The sequence below is a fragment of the Hyla sarda genome, chromosome 8 (genome assembly GCF_029499605.1).
Source record: "Hyla sarda isolate aHylSar1 chromosome 8, aHylSar1.hap1, whole genome shotgun sequence".
NCBI lineage: Eukaryota > Metazoa > Chordata > Amphibia > Anura > Hylidae > Hyla > Hyla sarda.
Window position 1 is genome coordinate 172,574,703 of NC_079196.1, and position 21,520 is coordinate 172,596,222.

General features: G+C 43.3%; 1 protein-coding gene across 2 annotated transcripts in view; it reads left to right on the forward strand.

Moving 5' to 3' along the window:
* ACSM3 (acyl-CoA synthetase medium chain family member 3) overlaps positions 1–21,520 on the forward strand; it is a 50,391-nt gene that overhangs the window by 2,131 nt on the left and 26,740 nt on the right. For both annotated transcript variants that reach the window (XM_056535742.1, XM_056535741.1), the window contains exons 2-4: positions 7,921–8,028; positions 18,898–19,121; positions 19,220–19,430. In XM_056535742.1, the coding sequence (XP_056391717.1) occupies positions 18,918–19,121; positions 19,220–19,430 (415 nt within the window). In that variant the 5' untranslated portion in view covers positions 7,921–8,028; positions 18,898–18,917. The remainder of the gene's footprint in view (positions 1–7,920; positions 8,029–18,897; positions 19,122–19,219; positions 19,431–21,520) is intronic.

The following is a 21,520-nucleotide window of genomic DNA, read 5'->3' on the forward strand; positions in this document are numbered from 1 at the left end:
CAGGGACGTCACTGACGTCCTGTGCGTGCACCCATAGATGAAAAGTGGAGCGGAGCATCGAGGAGGACGTGCGCGCATGGTAAGTCACCAGCGGCACGTCATCTTCAGTGTTCCGACCTCTGCTCCCGGGACCTACTGCTATGGCCTATGGGCCATGAACGTGACCACGGTCCCCAGACCGGAGGAATGGTGGTCGTAACACTGGGGCAGTAAACAGGCATACAGCCTCCAGCCATATACAGTGTATGGCTGGAGACTGTATGTTTGTGGGGGAATTGCAGAGGCGGCCCTTCCATTAGGCCACTGCCTAAGGCCTCGCACTGGTGGGGGCCTCGCTCTGGCCCCCACCCTTTCATTGGTGGTGATCGGCAACAGGAGTAAGGAGGAAGAAGAACTGGGGGAGTAGATGGCCTCTGTGTAAGGTAACTAGGAGAGTGAATGGGGGCATGTAGTGGCACTGCCTACATTGTCAGTGCTTTTTGGCTGCCCGTCCTGGCACATAGATTGTAGGAATCACAGCAGTACTTATCTTGTTATGCTGCACATGCTCTACTAAGCGCTGTCCTGCTGTCGGGTCCTAAAGGAGGGGAAAGGATCCTCAGAGCACAGCAGCCTGCTAGCATGAAACATGAGCCCCCTCCTCCACATGACTTAATCCTGAGGTCAGAGGTCTTGACTCCTTACCCCCAGCACTGGAAGCCATATGAGGATCCTGTCAGCATCTCAGAAAGCTAGGGTATGTGCATTTATAGTTAGGGTATGTGCACTTATAGTTAGGGTATGTGCACTTATAGTTAGGGTATGTGCACTTATAGTTAGGGTATGTGCACTTATAGTTGGGGTATGTGCATTTATAGTTGGGGTATGTGCATTTATAGTTGGGGTATGTGCATTTATAGTTGGGGTATGTGCATTTATAGTTGGGGTATGTGCATTTATAGTTGGGGTATGTGCACTTATAGTTGGGGTATGTGCACTTATAGTTGGGGTATGTGCACTTATAGTTGGGGTATGTGCACTTATAGTTGGGGTATGTGCACTTATAGTTGGGGTATGTGCACTTATAGTTGGGGTATGTGCACTTATAGTTGGGGTATGTGCACTTATAGTTGGGGTATGTGCACTTATAGTTGGGGTATGTGCACTTATAGTTGGGGTATGTGCACTTATAGTTGGGGTATGTGCACTTATAGTTGGGGTATGTGCACTTATAGTTGGGGTATGTGCACTTATAGTTGGGGTATGTGCATTTATAGTTGGTGTATGTGCACTTATAGTTGGGGTGTGTGCACTTATAGTTGGGGTGTGTGCACTTATAGTTGGGGTGTGTGCACTTATAGTTGGGGTGTGTGCACTTATAGTTGGGGTGTGTGCATTTATAGTTGGGGTGTGTGCACTTATAGTTGGGGTGTGTGCACTTATAGTTGGGGTGTGTGCACTTATAGTTGGGGTGTGTGCACTTATAGTTGGGGTGTGTGCACTTATAGTTGGGGTATGTGCATTTATAGTTGGGGTATGTGCATTTATAGTTGGGGTATGTGCATTTATAGTTAGGGTATGTGCATTTATAGTTAGGGTATGTGCACTTATAGTTAGGGTATGTGCATTTATAGTTAGTGTATGTGCATTTATAGTTAGTGTATGTGCACTTATAGTTAGGGTATGTGCACTTATAGTTAGGGTATGTGCACTTATAGTTAGGGTATGTGCACTTGTGTATAGGTGTGTGTATCTATATACATATGGATGGATGGATGTGTGTATGTATTTGTCTTTTTAGGCATCCATGGTACTGTAATTACCAGGCTGGGTTTACACTTGCATTGCGGCCTCCATCACTGCATACAGGGCTATTTTGTCTAGTAATATTCCAGGCACCTTGCCAGAAAGCTGCAGAGCCTGTGTAGACCTGGGGGTCACCATTATATGGACCAGTTTTTTTCAACCAGGGTGCCTCAAGCTGGTGCAAAACTACAACATGCTGTCCGGGCATGCTGGGAGTTGTAGTTTTACAACAGCTGGAGGCACCCTGCTTGGGAAACACTAATAAGGGATCTACATGTGGGATATTGGTCTGTATTTAGTATTATCCTGTCACTATATAGTGGTAATTGGAGTGGTCATAGTGTGGGTCAAATATTTGTAATAGTGGTGATATTGGTGATCCTAATCTGTGTACAGTGGTTATTGTTATTTTTTTTTTAATGATGTAGTAATATGTAATTCTGATATGGAGGTGTTAATTTGCTATAAATCCTTGAGAAAATCCCTCTGCATCCTCCCTGGTGAGTCGAGATACATACACTGTACCTATCACTGTTGTCTTACATTCACCTTGGGGGTGGGGGTGTACTGGGTGCTGCCCACCCATGCAACGTCATAACAGTTCATCAGCAAGGGCCTCGTGTTTAAGCCACCTCGGATTTGGATTTAACTAAAATACAAAAGCTTGCGAATGCTATGCCCTATTATCCCCCATATGCACAGCGGCATCACAGTACTAGTACACCCTGTACTGTGACATCACTGTGAATATTATCCCTGTACTGTGACATCACTGTGTATTATCCCTGTACTGTGACTTCACTGTGTATTATACCTGTACTGTGACATCACTGTGCATATTATCCCTGTACTGTGACATCACTGTGAATATTATCCCTGTACTGTGACATCACTGTGTATTATCCATGTACTGTGACATCACTGTGCATATTATCCCTGTACTGTGACATCACTGTGAATATTATCCCTGTACTGTGACATCACTGTGTATTATCTAGGGCTGGGCGGTATGACCAAATGTGTGTATCACTGTATTTTTTTTAACTTACAGCGGTTCCACGGTATATAACGGTATTTTCTCATCCCCCCCCCCAAATCATGTGACCCGCCAGCACTATTCTGCTCCCCCCAATTAATGATCAGCCCAGCAGGGTACTACTCACATATGTCAAGCACCGCCCTCCTCCTCTTTGTTGGGGGCCGCTGGCGATGGAACTCACTGTACGCCAGTGGTCTCCAACCTGCGGACCTCCAGTTGTTGCAAAACTACAACTCCCAGCATGCTGGGAGTTGTAGTTTTGCAACAGCTGGAGGTCCGCAGGTTTGAAACCACTGCTGTACGCTGTATAACTATGCCCGAGCTGCAAAAGATACAGAAAATAAACTTTTAACTAACCCACCTCGACCGCACGCTGGGTACGGGGGAGGACAGCCGTCAGCCTATCACCGGCCGGAGCGATGTCCCGCCACGGCCAGTGATAGGCTGAGCCCACTGTCATGTAAGAAGCCGGTTTCTTACATGACAGTGGGCTCAGCCTATCACTGGCCGGGGCGGGGCATCGTTCCGCCTGGTGATAGGCTGACGGCTGTCCTCCCCCGTACCCAGCGTGCGGCCGAGGTGGGTGAGTTAAAAGTTTATTTTCTGTATCTTACAGCCCGGGCATAGGTATACAGCGTACAGCAGTGGTCTCAAACCTGCGGACCTCCATGTGCACATTAACACTACTATGACATCACTGTGTGTATTATGACTGTACGGTGACATCACTGTGTGTATTATGACTGTACTGTGACATCACTGTGTATTATCCCTGTACGATGTCACTTTGCACATTAACACTACTATGAAATCACTGTGTGTATTATCCCTGTACTTTGAGGTCACTGTGTATATTAACCCTGTTCTGTGACATCACTATATCTATTATCTCTGTACTGTGACATCACTGTGTGTTATCCCTGTACTGTGACATCACTGTGTGTTATCCCTGTACTGTGACATCACTGTGTGTATAATCCCTGTACCGTGACATCATTGTGTATATTATCCCTGTACTGTGACATCACTGTGTGTATTATCACTTTACCATGACGGCACAGTACAGGGATAATATACACAGTGATGTCACAGTACAGGGATAATACACACAGTGATATCACAGTACAGGGATAATACACACAGTGATGTCACAGTACAGGGATAATACATACAGTGATGTCACAGTACAGGGATAATACATACAGTGATGTCACAGTACAGGGATAATACACACAGTGATGTCACAGTACAGGGATAATACACACTGTGATGTCACAGTACAGAGATAATATACACAGTGATGTCACAGTACAGGGATAATACACAGTAATGTCATAGTACAAGGGTAATGTGCACAGTGACATCACAGTGCCAAGGATACTATACAAATTGTGTTTTGCATATAATTCATTTTATTATCGCGGTGGAACTTGATGGACGTATGTCTTTTCTCAACCGTACTAACTATGTAACTATGTACAGGGATAATACACACTGTGATGTCACAGTCTAGGGATAATACACACTGTGATGTCACAGTACAGGGATAATACACACTGTGATGTCACAGTACAGGGATAATACACAGTAATGTCACAGTACAGGGATAATACACACAGTGATGTCACAGTACAGGGATAATACACACAGTGATGTCACAGTACAGGGATAATACACACAGTGATGTCACAGTACAGGGATAATACACACAGTGATGTCACAGTACAGGGATAATACACAGTAATGTCATAGTACAGGGATAATATACAGAGTGATGTCACAGTACAGGGATAATACACACAGTGATGTCACAGTACAGGGATAATACACACAGTGATGTCACAGTACAGGGATAATACACAGTAATGTCATAGTACAAGGGTAATGTGCACAGTGACATCACAGTGCCAAGGATACTATACGAATTGTGTTCTGTATATAATTCATTTTATTATCGCGTGCTTATCTTGTGTTCGTGGGGGCCTCATGCTCAAGTTTCGCCTAAGGCCTCACAAAGTCTAGAGCCGCACTACTGCACCTAATGTGGGGAACTATACTGCACCTAATGTGGGGAACTATATTGCACCTAATGTGGAGGAACTGTACTGCGCCTAATGTGGGGGAACTGTACTGCACCTAATGTGGGGGGAACTATACTGCACCTAATGTGGGGGGGGAACTATACTGCACCTAATGTGGGGGGGGGGGGGGGAAACTGTACTGCACCTAATGTGGGGGGAACTGTACTGCACCTAATGTGGGGGGAACTGTACTGCACCTAAAGTGGGGGGAACTGTACTGCACCTAAAGTGGGGGGAACTGTACTGCACCTAATGTGGGGGGAACTGTACTGCACCTAATGTGGGGGGAACTGTACTGCACCTAATGTGGGGGAACTGTACTGAAACCTAATGTGGGGGAGCTGTACTGAAATCTAATGTGGGGGAACTGTCGGGGGGGGGGGGGGGGGGGACAACATAATGAAGTGCTCCGTCTTCCAGGCAGCCTTAATCTGGCCCTGGGATAGGGGATAAGTGTCTTACACTGCAGTACTCCTTTAACTCTACTATATTTTTGGTTGACATATAAGCAACATGTGTACCAAGTTTCCTAAAAATATCTCCAGCTATTTGGAAGTGATGTTACAAACATACATTGAGTTTTAAATATTGAAGTGTCAAAAAGGCAAGCTCCAAAGTCCTGCAATGCCTCCCCTTTCTAATTCTCCATCCTATCCCTGTGTGATAGACAGACGATGACTGACTTACAGTGCTGAGCCCCGTTGAAATCTCTTGGGTGTACTGTGGTTTCGGATTAGGATGTATGTGCAGTGAGTCCAATGACAAACTTGGCAAACTCACTGCACGTGTGCCGCAAGTGGCCGAGGCAGAGTGCACATTGGAAACTGAGCTCTATTCATTACGCAGGGAAAGAATGGGGAAATCAGGGTAGACTCTGGACCATGCCTCTTTGACACTTCAATATCATTTTTTTTTTGCAGATTAAAGCAATGGAAAACAAAATGGAAATTAATATTTGTATACATGGCTTGAAACCTTTATAACACTGTAGACAGTTTGGAACAGAATTTCCAGGTGATAGACTTGCTTTAAAGGAAAACGTTCACCCGCACTATAACCCGATACACCGGGTTATAGTGCGGGTGAACAGGAGACAGATGCGGGGTCTCTGACTGCTATACCTACCTGCAGTCTGGAACCCCGATCCTCTGAAGGTCCCCCTCTTTCAGCGCTGACTTGCACTCTGGAGCCGGGCCCGCCGGTTGGATTTAAATATTCCTAAGCGCTGGTCACGTGAGCACTGTTGGTACCAACAGGTTAGTGCAGGTGACACTGGTGACAGATTTCCTTTAAAAGGCAAGGAGGAAAAAACAAAAATGCATGAATGAAAATTGGCCTTAAAGAGTACCTGTCACCAAATAAAACTTTTAATATAGTGTTCCTTGTGTAATTAGCAGTGTAATAGGAACTAGGTGGCTCTGTTCTGTTCCCTGCCACAATGTAATACAGTGAGTTCGGTCTCCTCCAAGCCTGGCAGGAGTTCGAACTCAGGAAGTGTTTCTCTGCACTGAGCTTGATTGTCAGCTGCACAGAAAGTGAAAGCTCCACAGATTCTCACAGAAAGTCACACAGACTGGCAGCTGAAGGAGAGCCTCACTAAAATCTGCACAGACTGAAACATGCACCGAGCCTGAGGTCTTCTATTCATCACAGCACTGCAACCATGTGAGGGCCGAAGTTGTCCCTCAGCAGGCTTCAGTGATGTCATGCCTGCTGGGAAATGCCCACTTTCTCCTGCTGGGAAAATGCACTATGCGAGCAAAAAGAAAGGTATGATACAGAAATTTTTAAAGCTCGGAAATTGTTCTTAACCCTTTGAGGACCAAGGGATGTATTTGCCCCATGTTTTTAATTAACGGGGAATGGCGCGGACTCCTGACTCCAGCCCTCGCCATACCGGCCAGCCCTCAGCTGATTCTTGTGGCTGAGGGCTGGCATTAATAGCTGACATACAACGATTGCCACGGGCAGCTATTAAAGGAGATATCCAGTGGTGAACCCAGTGGTGAACAGGGGGATAAGTTGCAGATCGCGGGGGGTCTGACTGCTGGGGCCCCCGCGATCTCCTGTACGGAGCCCCGACAGCCCGCGGGAAGGGGGTGTGTCAACCTCCGCACGAAGCGGCGGCCGACACGCCCCAACAATACAACTCTATGGCAGAGCCGGAGCACTGCCTTCGGCAATCTCCGGCTCTGCCATAGAGATGTATTGAGGGGGCGTGTCGGCCGCTGCTTCGTGCGGTGGTCGACACCCGCTATCTGGCCGGAGAGCCTGGCCCCTGTACAGAGAGATCGCAGGGGGCCAGAGCGGTCGGACCCCCCGCGATCTTAAACTTATCCCCTATCCTTAGGATAGGGGATACGTTTTTCACCACTGGACTACCCCTTTAACCCTTTAGATCGCTGCTGTCAAAGCTGACAGTGGTGTCTAAAGAACTCTGTAAACGCTCCCTATATACGGCATTTACCGTGCGATTTATTTAATGTTATATTTTTATAGTTCGGACATTTACACACGCGGCGATACCACATATGTTTATTTTTATTATGATTTCATTAAAGTGAATGGAGTTCAGTGCTGGTCCGGGTGGGGTACGGGAAAGCCCGGTTTGCCCCTCCCCCAGCCGGATCCCACACCATAGTGTAAAAACGAGATGTGAATGCAGCCTTAATACTTTATTAATTTTTTTTGCTCACAGTTCTTTACCCTTCTATTAGTTCTCTGTGACCCAGAATACTTGATAATCCAGCACCTATTAGGTTTCCTTCCTGCCAGATGACAGATGTATTAGGGCAGTATTTTCCAAACTGTGCGTCTCCGGCTGTTGCAAAACCACAACTTCCAGCATGCCCGGACAGCCAAAGGCTGTCCGAGCATGCTGGGAGTTGTAGGTTTGCAACAGCTGAAGACACACTGTTTGGAAAACACTGTATTAGCAAATGACAACATGATGCATGGAGTTCATTCAGGTTTACAGCAAAATAATAGTTAATAGTTACTAACTCTGCCTCCTAGGTCACGCCTCAGCCAGTCGCAGCCCTTTCTCCCGCTCTGTCACATTCCATGAACATTTCCATGGCCAGAAAAGGGAAGTGGAAAGAGATATCTAAGACTCCGCAGACTGTGAGTATTACTATGATATGCAGAATCTGCAGGACCCCTAAGTTTTAAACCCTTATGTATTGGGGAAATCTTTAAGCAGTTGTAGGTGGCGAGCTTTCCCATTTACTACACAGTGATAATACAGTATTATCTAAAGAAGATATAGGCCTGTTTAGTACAGAAACAATCTCTAATAGTGCTATCACTGCATACTATAGAGCCTCTGTTTATACAGTGTGGATCAAAAGTTTGGACACCCCAGATAAAAGTTTGTATTAATGTGCATAAAGAAGCCAAGGAAAGATGGAAAAATCTACAAAAGGCATCAAATTACAGATCAGACATTCTTATAATATGTCAACAAAAGTTAGATTTTATTTCCATCATTTACACTTTCAAAATAACAGAAACTCTGCAGGGTGCCCAAACTTTTGCAGACGCCATTTTTTTTGTTTTCTGTTATTTGAAAGTGTAAATGATGGAAATAAAATCAAACTTTTGTTGACATATTATAAGAATGTCTAATCTGTAATTTGATGCCTTTTGGAGATTTTTCCATCTTTCCTTGGCTTCTTTATGCACATTAATACAAATTTTTACCTGGGGTGCTCAAACTTTTGATCCCCACTGTACCTAACAAACTGGACAAAAGACTTATTGATTGCTTAGGAGAATTCTTAAAGAGGTTATCCACCATGAGGTGATTTTAGTACATACCTGGCAGACAGTAATGGACATGCTTAGGAAGGATCTGCGCTTGTCTTGGGGCTAAATGGCTATGTTGTGAGATTACCATAACACTGTGGCTAGCTTTTTGTGAACTGGTGTTTCCTGTTTGAGTTTTTTTTTTTTTTTTTTTTTTAAACTGCAAATCCCATAATTCCATTTTCCTCCCTCCCATACATCAGCCACCCCACCCATTGAAACATAAATGAGCTGCATCCATTCAAAAGACCTGTGGTTTCCAATCAGGGTGCCTACAGCTGTTGTATTAGTTGCAGATTGATCTCTCTCCCACCAAGCGATCCCTCCACCCATTGAAGCAGACAGGCTCCCTGTCATCAGCTGACTAGTGAGTCGGGTCTCGGCCGCATTGCAAACTGGGAAAAATCTGAAACAACGGTCATTTTGTATGCTGTTAAAAATAAATATTGGGGTGAAATTCACAGAAGAATTGTGAGAAAACCATCACACACAGGTACAGACACTATATTATGAACTACACTAACTTTACAGCCCCTGTAGCATAGGAAAAAAATTCCTGGAATACCCCTGTAAGGGTTTATTCACACGTACAGTATCCTGCGCAGATTTGAACCTGTGTTAAGTCATTTAATTTACATTGAATGCCGAGTGCACAGACATAACCGTGACGTGTAGGTCGCCTCCAAACCTTATTGCACACGCAGAGCTGCAGCGGGGAAAGCCCTGTGTGTCTGCTCATAGCGCATATGCAGCGTATTTCTGGCAGTGTCAAATACGCCGAATATGTACTGTGTGTGTGACCCGACCCTGCAATTTTTTTTATACACTTGCAGAAATGATAAAATCTCTGCTTATAGTTGTTGAATAGTTTTATTTCCAGTAGATAAAAATTTGTCTTGGTTATGTGACGATCACATACAACGCATTCAAAAGGTTTTTTAGGTCCTTTCACTTTATTCACATTTTGTTATGTTACTGCATTGTGCTAAAATAAATGATCATGTTTTCTCCCATCATTCTGTGCTCATTAACCCAATAATAGCAAAGTCAAAGCAGAATGTTAGAAATCTTTGCTAATTTATTGAAAAGAAAAAACTAAAATATTACATTGTCCTAAGTATTCGGACCATGACAAGTCTCTCTGTCCAAGACGCTCATAAACACCCCCACAGCATGAAGCTGCCACTACCATGCTTTAGTGTTCACTTAACAATCACGTCATGGATGGGCCAATTTGATGACAGAATGGGCTTTCCTATCAGTCCTTTATTGGCTATTGCATCTAGGAGGGTAAATTAAGTTGGGATCTAAGTTATCTTCAGCAAAATCCAAGAAAAACAAATGGTACAGGACTCCTAAAACAGGAAAAATGCCTAGCAGAGTGAATGCTTATAGAAGACTGTAATGAACTTTTTTTTCCCCTATCTTTATTTTCATCTTAATTTTTCATCTCTATTTTATCTTTCTTTTCTTTTCCTTTATTGCATTATCTTGTGTATTGATGTAGTTATGCATATGAGATTGTTCCATATTAATGTCAGTTATTTCCAAGTGGCACACCACGATTTCTCCTTTGAGAAATTTTAGGATATTTTTTTATTTCTACTTTATTATTTAATTATATCAATTAAACATATAAATACACATACATAATCCTCGACAGGCTCTCCCATTACCCTCCCTACCCCTGCCAGAAGGAGAGAGAAAAAAAAAAGTCACCTCACTCTCCCCACTCTGCCCAAATAGATCTGGAAATATTTAATCTTTTCCTGGAGCCACCATTCTTCATACTTCCGAATTTATTGGACTAACCTCTCCCATTCAATTACAACAGCCCTCTCAAGACTACCACCTTTGCAAGCATAAAGATACGATTCAACAATTCATGGCCTTTCTTAACTTTACCGAGGTCTCCTAAAATAACCTCTATCCCCAGCCAATCTTTCTCTATGTTCAATTTGTTTCCAAACCTTAACCCAGAACTCTTTAACCTTTGGACATACCCATGACAAATGAACCAAATCAGCTTCTGCTGTACCACACTTAGGGCAAACTGCACTCTTCCAGCTATCTTTTTTAACTGTAGCGGTGAGTAATACAGTTGATAAATTATTCTAATTTGCATAATTTGGTGTATATATATATATGTTTTAACTTCCCACCTCCTTCCAAATTCATATATTCTACCACCATGTGTGTACATATTTTAAATTTCTCCTTCCTTTCTGTGCATCGATATGCTTCATACACTTGAATATACCAAAGTTTGTGTTCATTCTGCAATCCATACTCACTCTTTAGTGTTTCAAAAATTTTTATCTCTCCATTTTGAAAAAACTGTGCCAGATATTTAACACCTTTACCTTTCCAGAAATCACTCCCTAACCCTTTAAATTGATCAAAGTGCATATTATCCCATATTACTGTGTTACTTATACTTCCTTCTATCTTACATCTTTTTTTAACTTCTTGCCATGTTTTCCTGAGTAATCCTAACAGTGAAATGTGCTCCAAATCCCTCCTCACTGGAAGACCCACTCCACAAATTCAAAAAAACTCTCTTAGTGCCCTCTATAAAGCTCAAATAAATCCCCCCACAATGCTTCACTCCACCCCCATCTAATATTCTGGAGGTTCCTTGCCAAAAAATACAATCTAAACTCCGGTAACCCCCCTCCACCTTCTCCTTCCAAGTGAACCCACCTATTATATTTCATACGAACCCTACCTCTCCTCCAAATACGTCTGCCCATTAGGGCGTCCAAACTCCAGAACCACTTCCTTGGGATCCAACAAAGGGCTGCACCCATAACATATAGTACCTGAGGGAGCACTACCATTTTAATTAGCCCGATCCTGTCTGCAATTGAAAGAGGCAGTTTCACCCAAGCGTCCACTTTTTTCCTAAGCTTACTCAGTAATGTATTAAGATTTAGCTGGTTAAAGAAATAATTTGACTGTGCTAATTTGATTCCTAAGTAATCCAAACTCTCATCCTCTTTCAAGACCTTTACCCCCATTACTCTGTTTACCTTATCTGGAACTAGTGGCATTAAAGGGGTATTCCAGGCAAAACCTTTTTTTATATATATGAACTGGCTCCAGAAAGTTAAACAGGTTTGTAAATTATGAATTTCGGGTAGAATACAGACATAGCGCACATCTACAATCTTGTATAATGATCTGATTGCTTCTCAGCATAATATCAAAAACTAACAGGTTGTTAGTATACATTTTTGATCAAAAAGTACAAGCCCACTCGCCACGTCAAGGCCACCTATTCAGAGTGGGTCCCTAACATCCCTAGCATAAAATGGCGTAGCACCGGGCGGCGACCACCACCGCCGTGACACAGGCGCCCACGGGGGGGGGAGCGACCCACTGGCAGAGCGGCCCCAATGCCACTCAAACCAGTCTATGGGCGGCACCCGCCCGCAGACACAGCGCCACAGCAGCAACGGACGCCGCCCTGTGCTACGCCATTTTATGCTAGGGATGTTAGGGACCCACTCTGAATAGGTGGCCTTGACGTGGCGAGTGGGCTTGTACTTTTTGATCAAAAATGTATACTAACAACCTGTTAGTTTTTGATATTATGCTGAGAAGCAATCAGATCATTATACAAGATTGTAGATGTGCACCATGTCTGTATTCTACCCGAAATTCAGGTTTGTAAATTACTACTTTTAAAAAAATCTTAATCCTTCCAATTGTTATTAGCTTCTGAAGTTTTCTGTCTAACTGCTCAATGATGATGTCACGTCCCGGGAGCTGTGCATGATGGGAGAATATCCCCATAGGAACTGCACAGCTCCCGGAACGTGAGTCATCAGAGAGCAGTTAGACAGAAAACAACAACTCAACTTCAGAAGCTAATAACTATTGGAAGGATTAAGATTTTTTAATAGAAGTAATTTACAAATCTGTTTAACTTTCCGGAGCCAGTTGATATATAAAACATTTTTTGGCCTGGAATACCCCTTTAAGGACAATTCCGCCCAGTTAATTTTGGGGCCAGATACCCTCCCAAATTCCTCAACAACCCTTATTGCTTCTGGGACTCCTACAAACACATTTTCTAAAAACAGAAGAATATCATCAACGTACATTAAAAATTTCTCCTCCACTCCCTTAATCCCAAATCCCCTCAGATCCTCCGCTTTTTTTTAACTTCATCGACAATGGCTCCAAAAAAAAAGGACAAACAACATAGGTGAAAGTGGGCAGCCTTGCCTAGTACCCCGTCTAATAGTTGAGATTAAAGAGATCCATTTACTGCAACCCTGGCCCTAGGATTTTTATATAGTAACTTAAACCATTCAACCATCTCCCCCTCTATGCCAAATTTTTTGAGGACCTTCCATAAGAAACTCCACTCCTTCATAGCATCCAGTGACAGGGGGGAGCGGAAAGGAGTAGAGCCCAACTGAATATTGACCATTGAACGGACCAAGTTACTATGGAGTGAGCGCCCCGGAACAAATCCGGTTTGCTCAACTCCTACTAGATCGGAAAGAAGAGGAGACAATCTTCTAGCCAAAAGTTTCGCCAGAATCTTCGCATCTGAATTAATCAAGGATATAGGACGATAAGAATCCATCCTTGTAGAATCTTTCTCCTTCTTAAGTATTAAGACTATTTTAGTTTCGAGGGAGGCAATTCTCCCCCCTTCAAAGCTTCCCCCAAAACAGTACCCAAAACAGGTAGCAATACCTCCCTATATTCTCTATATACTGAGTAGGGTAATCCATCCAGCCCTGGGGCTCATGAAACCGAACATCTTTCTAGGGCAGTGCTGGCGAACCTATGGCACGCGTGCCACAGGTGGCACGCCGAGCCCCCTCTGTGGGCATGCGGCCATAGTTCACCATGGATGCCTCTCAGGGCACACCGGTTGGCTGGGCCGTCTGTCGTGGCAGAATGTTTTAAAAAAAATTTTATTCGCGGCTCGGGCCGCTCTATCCCCTCCGGCCGCTCTATCCCCCCTCCTCCGGGCTGCTCTTTCCCACTTCCTCCGGGCCGCTCCTCCCCCTTCCCCAACTGCGCACACTGCTGCGCTAACGGCAGGTGCAGGGGCTTCCCCACAGCTGCGCACGTCTGCTTCCACCTCCTGAGATGCTCCTGTCCGCAACTCCTGGCGCCGAGTGTCCATTCCTCGGCGTGAGGAAGAAGTGGGCGATGGTGCAAAGTTTGCAGCATATGGGAGTGCACGCGCCCGGCCTCTGACCCCAACATCGCTGCCGCAGGTGAGAAAAGTGCACAGACGAGGACGTTAGGGGGGGTGGGATGTATGTATGATGTGTGTAATATGTATGTATGGTGTGTATTATGTATGTATGGTGTGTGTATTATGTATGTATTTATGGATGTATTATGTATTTATGTATGATGTGCATATGTGTATATTATGTATATATTATATATGTATGATGTTTGTATTTATGCATTATGTGTATATATATATATATATATATATATGTATAATATATACATACATAATGCATAAATACAAACATCATACATATATAATACATATATACATATGCACATCATGCATAATAAATACACAAATCCATAATATATACACATCATACATAAATATACATACACCTATCCTACATACATAACATACAGTATATATATATGTGGGTTATGTATGTAGGATGTGTGTATGTATGATGTATTTATGTATGATGTGTATATATTATGGATTTGTGTATGTAGTATGTATGATGTATTATATATGTATGATGTATATATGTTCTATGTATGATGTATGCCTGTATTATATATGTATGATGTTTGTATGTATGCATACAGTATGTATTTATGCATTATGTATACATGATGTGTGTGTATATATATATATATATATATATATATATATATATATATATATGTGTGTATGTTATGTGTGTATATGTACGTATGACGTATGTATATATGTATTATGAATCAGAACAAAAGATAAAAGAAAGTTGCCTCCAGCTCTTCCAAGGATAACGGTGCATGTAGTATTAAACCATCAAACCATTAATCTGTATGCATTAAAAATAGAAAAAGATGACATCATAAAAGAAAAGTGAAACCCCAGTGTGTTTCGGGCTACATATAGCCATGATTAAGAGCTACATTTTGCTCAAAACGTGTTTGAGTTTCGTTTCTCTTTTATGATTGATGTCCACCTTTTTCTATTTTGAATGCATACAGATTAAAGGTACCTTGAAAGAGACAACTTTCTTTTTTCCTTTGTTCTGATACACGGGACACGGCCCACTCTCTGCAGTCCGTGCTCTTCTACCAGCAAATATACTAAAAACTACTACAGCACCGACCTAGCATCCAACCCAGTAGCTGAAATAATTTTTTTTTTATTTTTTAAATGTATTATGTATGTATTTTGTATTATGTACCCCATCCCCCACACAGCACCCATAGCACCCCTCAAGCACACACAGCACCCCCACACACACAGCACCACACACACACAGCACCCCCACACACAGCACCTTTAGACACACAACACCCCTTAAACACACACACGCACACACTCAGCACCCCCAACACAGCACCTCTAGACACACAGCACCCCTCAAACACAGCACCTCACACACACACGCAGCACCCCTCACACACACAGCACCTTTAGACACACAGCACCCCTCAAACACAGCACCTCACACACACACGCACACACAGCACCCCTCAAACACACACACACACAATCACTTTCACACACAGCACCTCAGATACACAGCACCCCTCAAACACACACAGAACCCCACAGACACACACAGCACCCCTCAAACACAGCACCTCACACACACACATCACCCCCACACACAGCAACTCACAAACACACAGCACCCCTCAAACACAGCACCCCTGAAACAGCACCTCACACACACACAGCACCCCTGAAACACAGCACCTCACACACAGCACCCCTGAAACACACACACACATCACCCCCACACTCAGCACCTCACACACACAGCACCCCTCAGGCAAATACACAGCACCCCTCAAACACACATCACCTCTCACACACAGCACCCCTCAAAAACACACAGCACCCCTCAGACACACACAGCACCCCTCAAACATACATCACCCCACACACATCAGTATTCTTATTTAATTGCTGTGCTGGCACTTTGAGGGGGAAAAAAAGTTGGCGTTACGGTTTGGGCGTTACGGTTTGGGCACTCGGGCTCAAAAAGGTTTGCCATCACTGTTCTAGGGCTTTCACCAATTCTTCTACAGTAATCTGTTTATTAAGACTTTCGAGGCTAGCCTTATCTACAGCTGGTAGTTCAATCTCTTTTAAATATGCCTCGATCTCACTATCTCCTACGAGCTCCTCTGAGCTGTATAGTTGTTGATAATACTGTTGGGCGATCTTCTGTAGCTCCTCCTGCAATGTTTGAATGACCCCATATTCATCATGTAGTGCTAAGATTTTGCTTCTTTCCCTTTGAGCCCTAACTAAGTTGGCCAACAATTTCCCAGGGCGAGCTCCTTCTACTAAATCCTTCTGGCCCGAGAAAAAAAATCTTATGCTGTGCTTTCTCCAAGTAATAATCTAATGAATTCCTTTGCCCTAGTTCTAATTCCCTAAAATTATTTTCAGAACGTTCTGCCTCGGATCTCTCCTCTGCCTCCCTAACCTTCTCTCTCATATCCTGTTACACCTTATTGAATTCCTTCTTTTTCCTTTGAATTGCCCTATACAAAATCCCTCTCAGAACTGCTTTAATAGTATCCCACACTACTGGGTAAGGGGCTGAGTTCTTATTCAATTCCCAGCATTCCCAATTTCCTCCTTACCCCCTATCAGATTCAACCAGTGTGAATTAAGACTGAATATCCTCTCCCCCTGATTTCTCCGATCCCAGATTCCCAGTTCCATAACCACTGGAGAGTGATCTGATATGGTCCTACCTTCATATCTAATCCCTTCAATGTACCGCAGCCCCTTATCATTAGAGAGAGCAACATCAATTCGCGATGCTACTTTATGGGAGGCCGAGAAGCAAGAAAACACTCTCCTATCAGGATTCATTAAACACCATGGGTCTCTCCAACCCATCTCTACACACAATTTAAAGAGGGGGGTTTCAGACTCTCTTCCCACCAGGATATTTAACAAATATATAATTATACATAATTTATTTAATGCATTATTATACATAATTTATTTAATGCATCCATAGCACCTCAGAGACAGCGTTAATTAGTAGGTCTATATAAAGCACACATTCAGCTTTATCAGCATCTTATTGCAAGTATCTATTTTACTGAAGAAGGAACCTATGGAGGTTCCGAAATGCATTTAATTACAGATACAGTACCATCACCACTGCAGCAATATTGCATTTTGAATCTCATATTTCGGAATTCTTGCCTGCATATTTGGGAAACCTCAGATTTGGCGCACATACCTCTCACAAGGCAGACGCCGACCTGCTGAATGTACCTGCCGTATCTGCACTCTGCCATATGTGCCGGCCAGCCGAGCAGTAATGACGCATCGCAGCTAATTCCACAGACCCAGCGAGATACCCCCGCTTCACTACATCAAGGTCTGCACACAGAGAGGGCTTGTGGAACTCTGCTAGTAGCCGCTCTCACAGCAAGAACCAGGAAGGGCTATTATTGCCTAAGGGTGAGCGGCACTGTGTACCAGTTTCCATTCCATAGGATTATCTCCTACTCATTTGCAGAACATTGAAGAGCACTCAATATTACTGTTGCAAGTGTTACACGCTCCCAGTGATATATTGCATGGACAATCTATCCATGCGGACGCTATCATCACATTGAATTGCATTGCATTATTTACAGGATTGATTCCCTGTACTGCCTCCGTATGAACATTTCTAGCATTATCGCATATTTATTGCTCATATATTTTTCTTGAGTGGTGGTATATTTTCAGCTTTTTGTACTATTTTTACCATCAACATCGTTTCTATTCTATACGCTGTCACTATTTTTGCATTTATTCTGATAATTCACCCACAAGGGCCCTGTGGGTGGACTGTTTATATGCATTTATTTGATTATCATTTTCTTATAATAAATTCCTTCAATTTCCTTTTCATCCTGGGGACAGCTCTGCGTGCCGCAGGATAAACCTGTTAGCACTTAGTCGCAGGCTAAGCACCGGCGCTAACACCTCCCAGCAGTGAGATGTTTAAACTGCCCTGTGTTTACAGCCTGTTGACGTGATTAAGGTTCTTACCTGTCACCAGCATTCCTAAATCCCTGTATACCTGGCCTGACTTATGATCTGTTGCTTTTTACCTTACCCTGCCTTTGCCTTATAACTGTGTACTGTGCTTTCCTCCTATGGATTAACACCTTCTCTGCTTACTTGGTACCTCTTTGGCCCACATGTTTTTGACCTGGCCTGTGCCACTTCCCTGATGCCTTGTGCACTTAGTGAGTGTAGGGACCGTTGCCCAGTTGTGGGCTTCCATTTACGGCAGTCATCCAAGTAGCAAAAAGTAAAATCTGCTCACCCTTCTGTGATACAGATGAGTGCTGATCTGCCCAGATGAATAAAGGGTGTTGCAGCCAACAAGAAGGATATCACATTATGAGAACAAGTTGCTCCCAAGAGCAAGATTCCAGTACTCCATTTGATTACTAAAGTAGGTAGGAACAGTGATTGGGGCAAGTACTAATCGCACGGTTTCCTACCTTAGACATGACAAAGGCAATGTATTAACCACATCCTACAAAATACATATGATGCCTTATCCATTTTAAACTGTGAACAATAGGGTGAGCGATAGCAGCATGAATAGATCAGTGAATCTATTTATAAATGAGCAAATGGAGTGTGGAGCTCCTGTGTTTGTGACGTCACACCACGCCCCCTCCATTCATGTCTATGGGAGGGGACGTGACGGCTAGTACGTAACCGTTACGCCTCCTCCCATATACCTGAATGGAGGCAGCTGTATTAGCCAGTCATCCAGCATGGAGTAGAGTTCGCTCCGTGCACGGATGACCAGGGTGCTGTGCCGGCGATTACGGGGGTCCCCAGCGGCGGAATCCCAGTGATCTAACATCCCATCCTTTTGATAGGGGATAAGATGTTTTGTTTTGTGCCCCTTTAAATATTCTTTGCACACTTATGTTCAGCATATTACAGTTTTTAATTTCCTCTTACAGTGAACTTATCTGTGGCAACCATGAAAATTCTTCTTAAAGTCAAACGCTTCACCGCCCATATTACCCCAAGGGTCTGCTCTAGATTCATCAGCAAGGGTCAAACATTTTATGCCCCTCAGAATTTCTCAGATTATGAAGATATTAGGTCGACTTACAAACTTGATCTGCCAGAATACTTCAACTTTGCAAGTGACATCTTAGACAAATGGACTGCTGCAGAAAAGGTAATTGTCCACGATTCTTTGTTAAAGAGAACCTGCAATTGCATGTAGTTCGTGATGCAATATAAGTAGTATTAGTAATAGTGCTGGTCTTTTCCCAGGATGGCAGTAGACATTCCAATCCTGCCCTGTGGTGGATAGATGGTCAAGGAAAAGAGATCAAATGGAGCTTTGATGAGTTGGGGTTTCACTCCAGGAAAGTAGCAAATATCCTCTCCGATGCTTGTGACTTGAAGCCAGGAGACAGAGTTATTGTGATTCTACCTCGGTTACCGGAGTGGTGGCTGTTTAATGTTGCATGCATTAGAGCCGGTAGGTAGAGTATGGCACCTGTTGGTAAAATCATGGCCACTCCACACGTAAAAAAAAATATGATAAATTGACTGTCTTGTTTGAAAGTTATTAGTTAAAATGTTGCACATGACAAAAATAGTACTCTTCCTGCCTTATAGTTAGAGGACCAAATATTCATATGGGCATATGCATAAAACCAAAAGCTATATTTTTTTGATCCCCCCCCCCCACCACCAATCACCTATCCACAGAATATATGATAAATATATGATTACTGGGACCCCCACTGAATAATGGAACTTTGATTTCAAGCCCCCTGTTTCTATTCACTGTGCAACTACAGTGGGGAGGAGTGTAAACAGAGCTCTTGCATGGACCCTACTAATCCGTTCAATGTCTATAAGGCTGATTAAGACAATGAGTGAAAAGCTTGCCCTTTTCCTTTGGGGTGGCAGGGAGCATGCATGACCACCAGCCCATCCAGACTCCTTTGAACTAGTATTATTGTAGCAGTGTGGCCCCCAGCAATCAAATATGTATCACATATCCTCTGTGTAGGTGACAAATGTTTTTCATGGGGTTAACTCCTTTCATAACATATCCAAAGGATAGGCCATCAATATATATCTTTGAAAAATAAAACTTAAAATAGCACTCTGGGAAAAACATTTTCTTTCTCTTACCTTGCATTATTATTGTGAGGGTAAATGGCCATCCTGCTTGCCTTCTGCTCTGCATTCCTGATACAGTACTGGTTCCAGTCCCCACTGCTCTCAAAGTGGCTAGCTGATTTATGCAGTGCTTGTTGTGTGGACCACAAGTCACTTTCTCAATGAGTCTCAGAGTTATATTGAGAAAGGGACTTCTGGTCTATACAGCAAGCACTGTATCAGTTAGCTACAGTGTGTCTCCAGCTAATGCCAAACTACAACTCCCAGCATGCCTGGACAGCCAATAGATGGAGATACACTGGGCTAGTAACTTTGAGAGCAGCAGGGACTAGAATATTCTAGTTTCAGTCTGTTTAGCAGTGTTGTTGCCATGGAGCAGTGTTTCCGACACAAGGGTGCCTCCAGCTGTTGCAAAACTACAACTCCCAGCATGGAACAGCCGGAGGCATCCTGTTAGGAAAGACTGCACCCACATTGTAGGGTAAATTTCTACAAATCAGATTTGCAGATACTGCAGAAAATCGGACAACATTTAGACCAGACAGTGCAGATATTCCTTAGGATTATGCAAAATCTATGTATGCAGATTTTACTGCAGACTTTTGGAAAATCTGCAGAAATATATTTTAGTTCAGATTTAGGCCATTTTTTTTTTTTTTTTTTTTTTTATGAAATGATGCCAGAAAGTTAAACAGATTTGTAAAATACTTCTATTAAAAAATCTTTACCTTTCCAGTACTTTTTAGCAGCTGTATGCTACAGAGGAAATTAGTTTCCACAGGCAGGTGTCAGCAGAGAGCACAAAAGAATTTCCTCTGTAGCATACAGCTGCTAAAAAGTACTGGAAGGGTAAAGATTTTTTAATAGAAGTAATTTACAAATCTGTTTAACTTTCTGGCACCAGTTGATTTAAAAAAAAATAAAATAAAAAGTTTCCCACCGGAGTACCCCTTTAATACCAGCAATGGGTCCAAAACACAGAAAAAGGTATAAAGGAGTAGTCCGGCGCGCACTTTTTTCTTTTTCTCCCGTCCGGGCTGCAAAATAAAAGAAAACAAACTTTCTCTTACCTGCCCTCGAGCCCCCGGAGCTCCGGTACACTCTGGTACAGGTGTTCGGTCCCCGGGCTGAATTCTTCTTACTTCCTGTTAGCCCGGCACGTCACACGGAGCTTCAGCCTGTCACCGGCCACAGAGATGTCCCGCCTCGGCTGGTGATAGGCTGAAGCTCCGTGTGACGTGCCGGGCTAACAGGAAGTAAGAAGAATACAGCCCGGGGACCGAACACCTGTACCGGAGCTCCGGGGGCTCGTTGGCAGGTAAGAGAAAGTTTGTTTTCTTTTATTTTGCGGCCCGGACGGGATTAAATTGAAAAAAGTGCACGCAGGACTACTCCTTTAAAGTGGTTATCCAGGAAAAAACTTTTTTTTATATATCA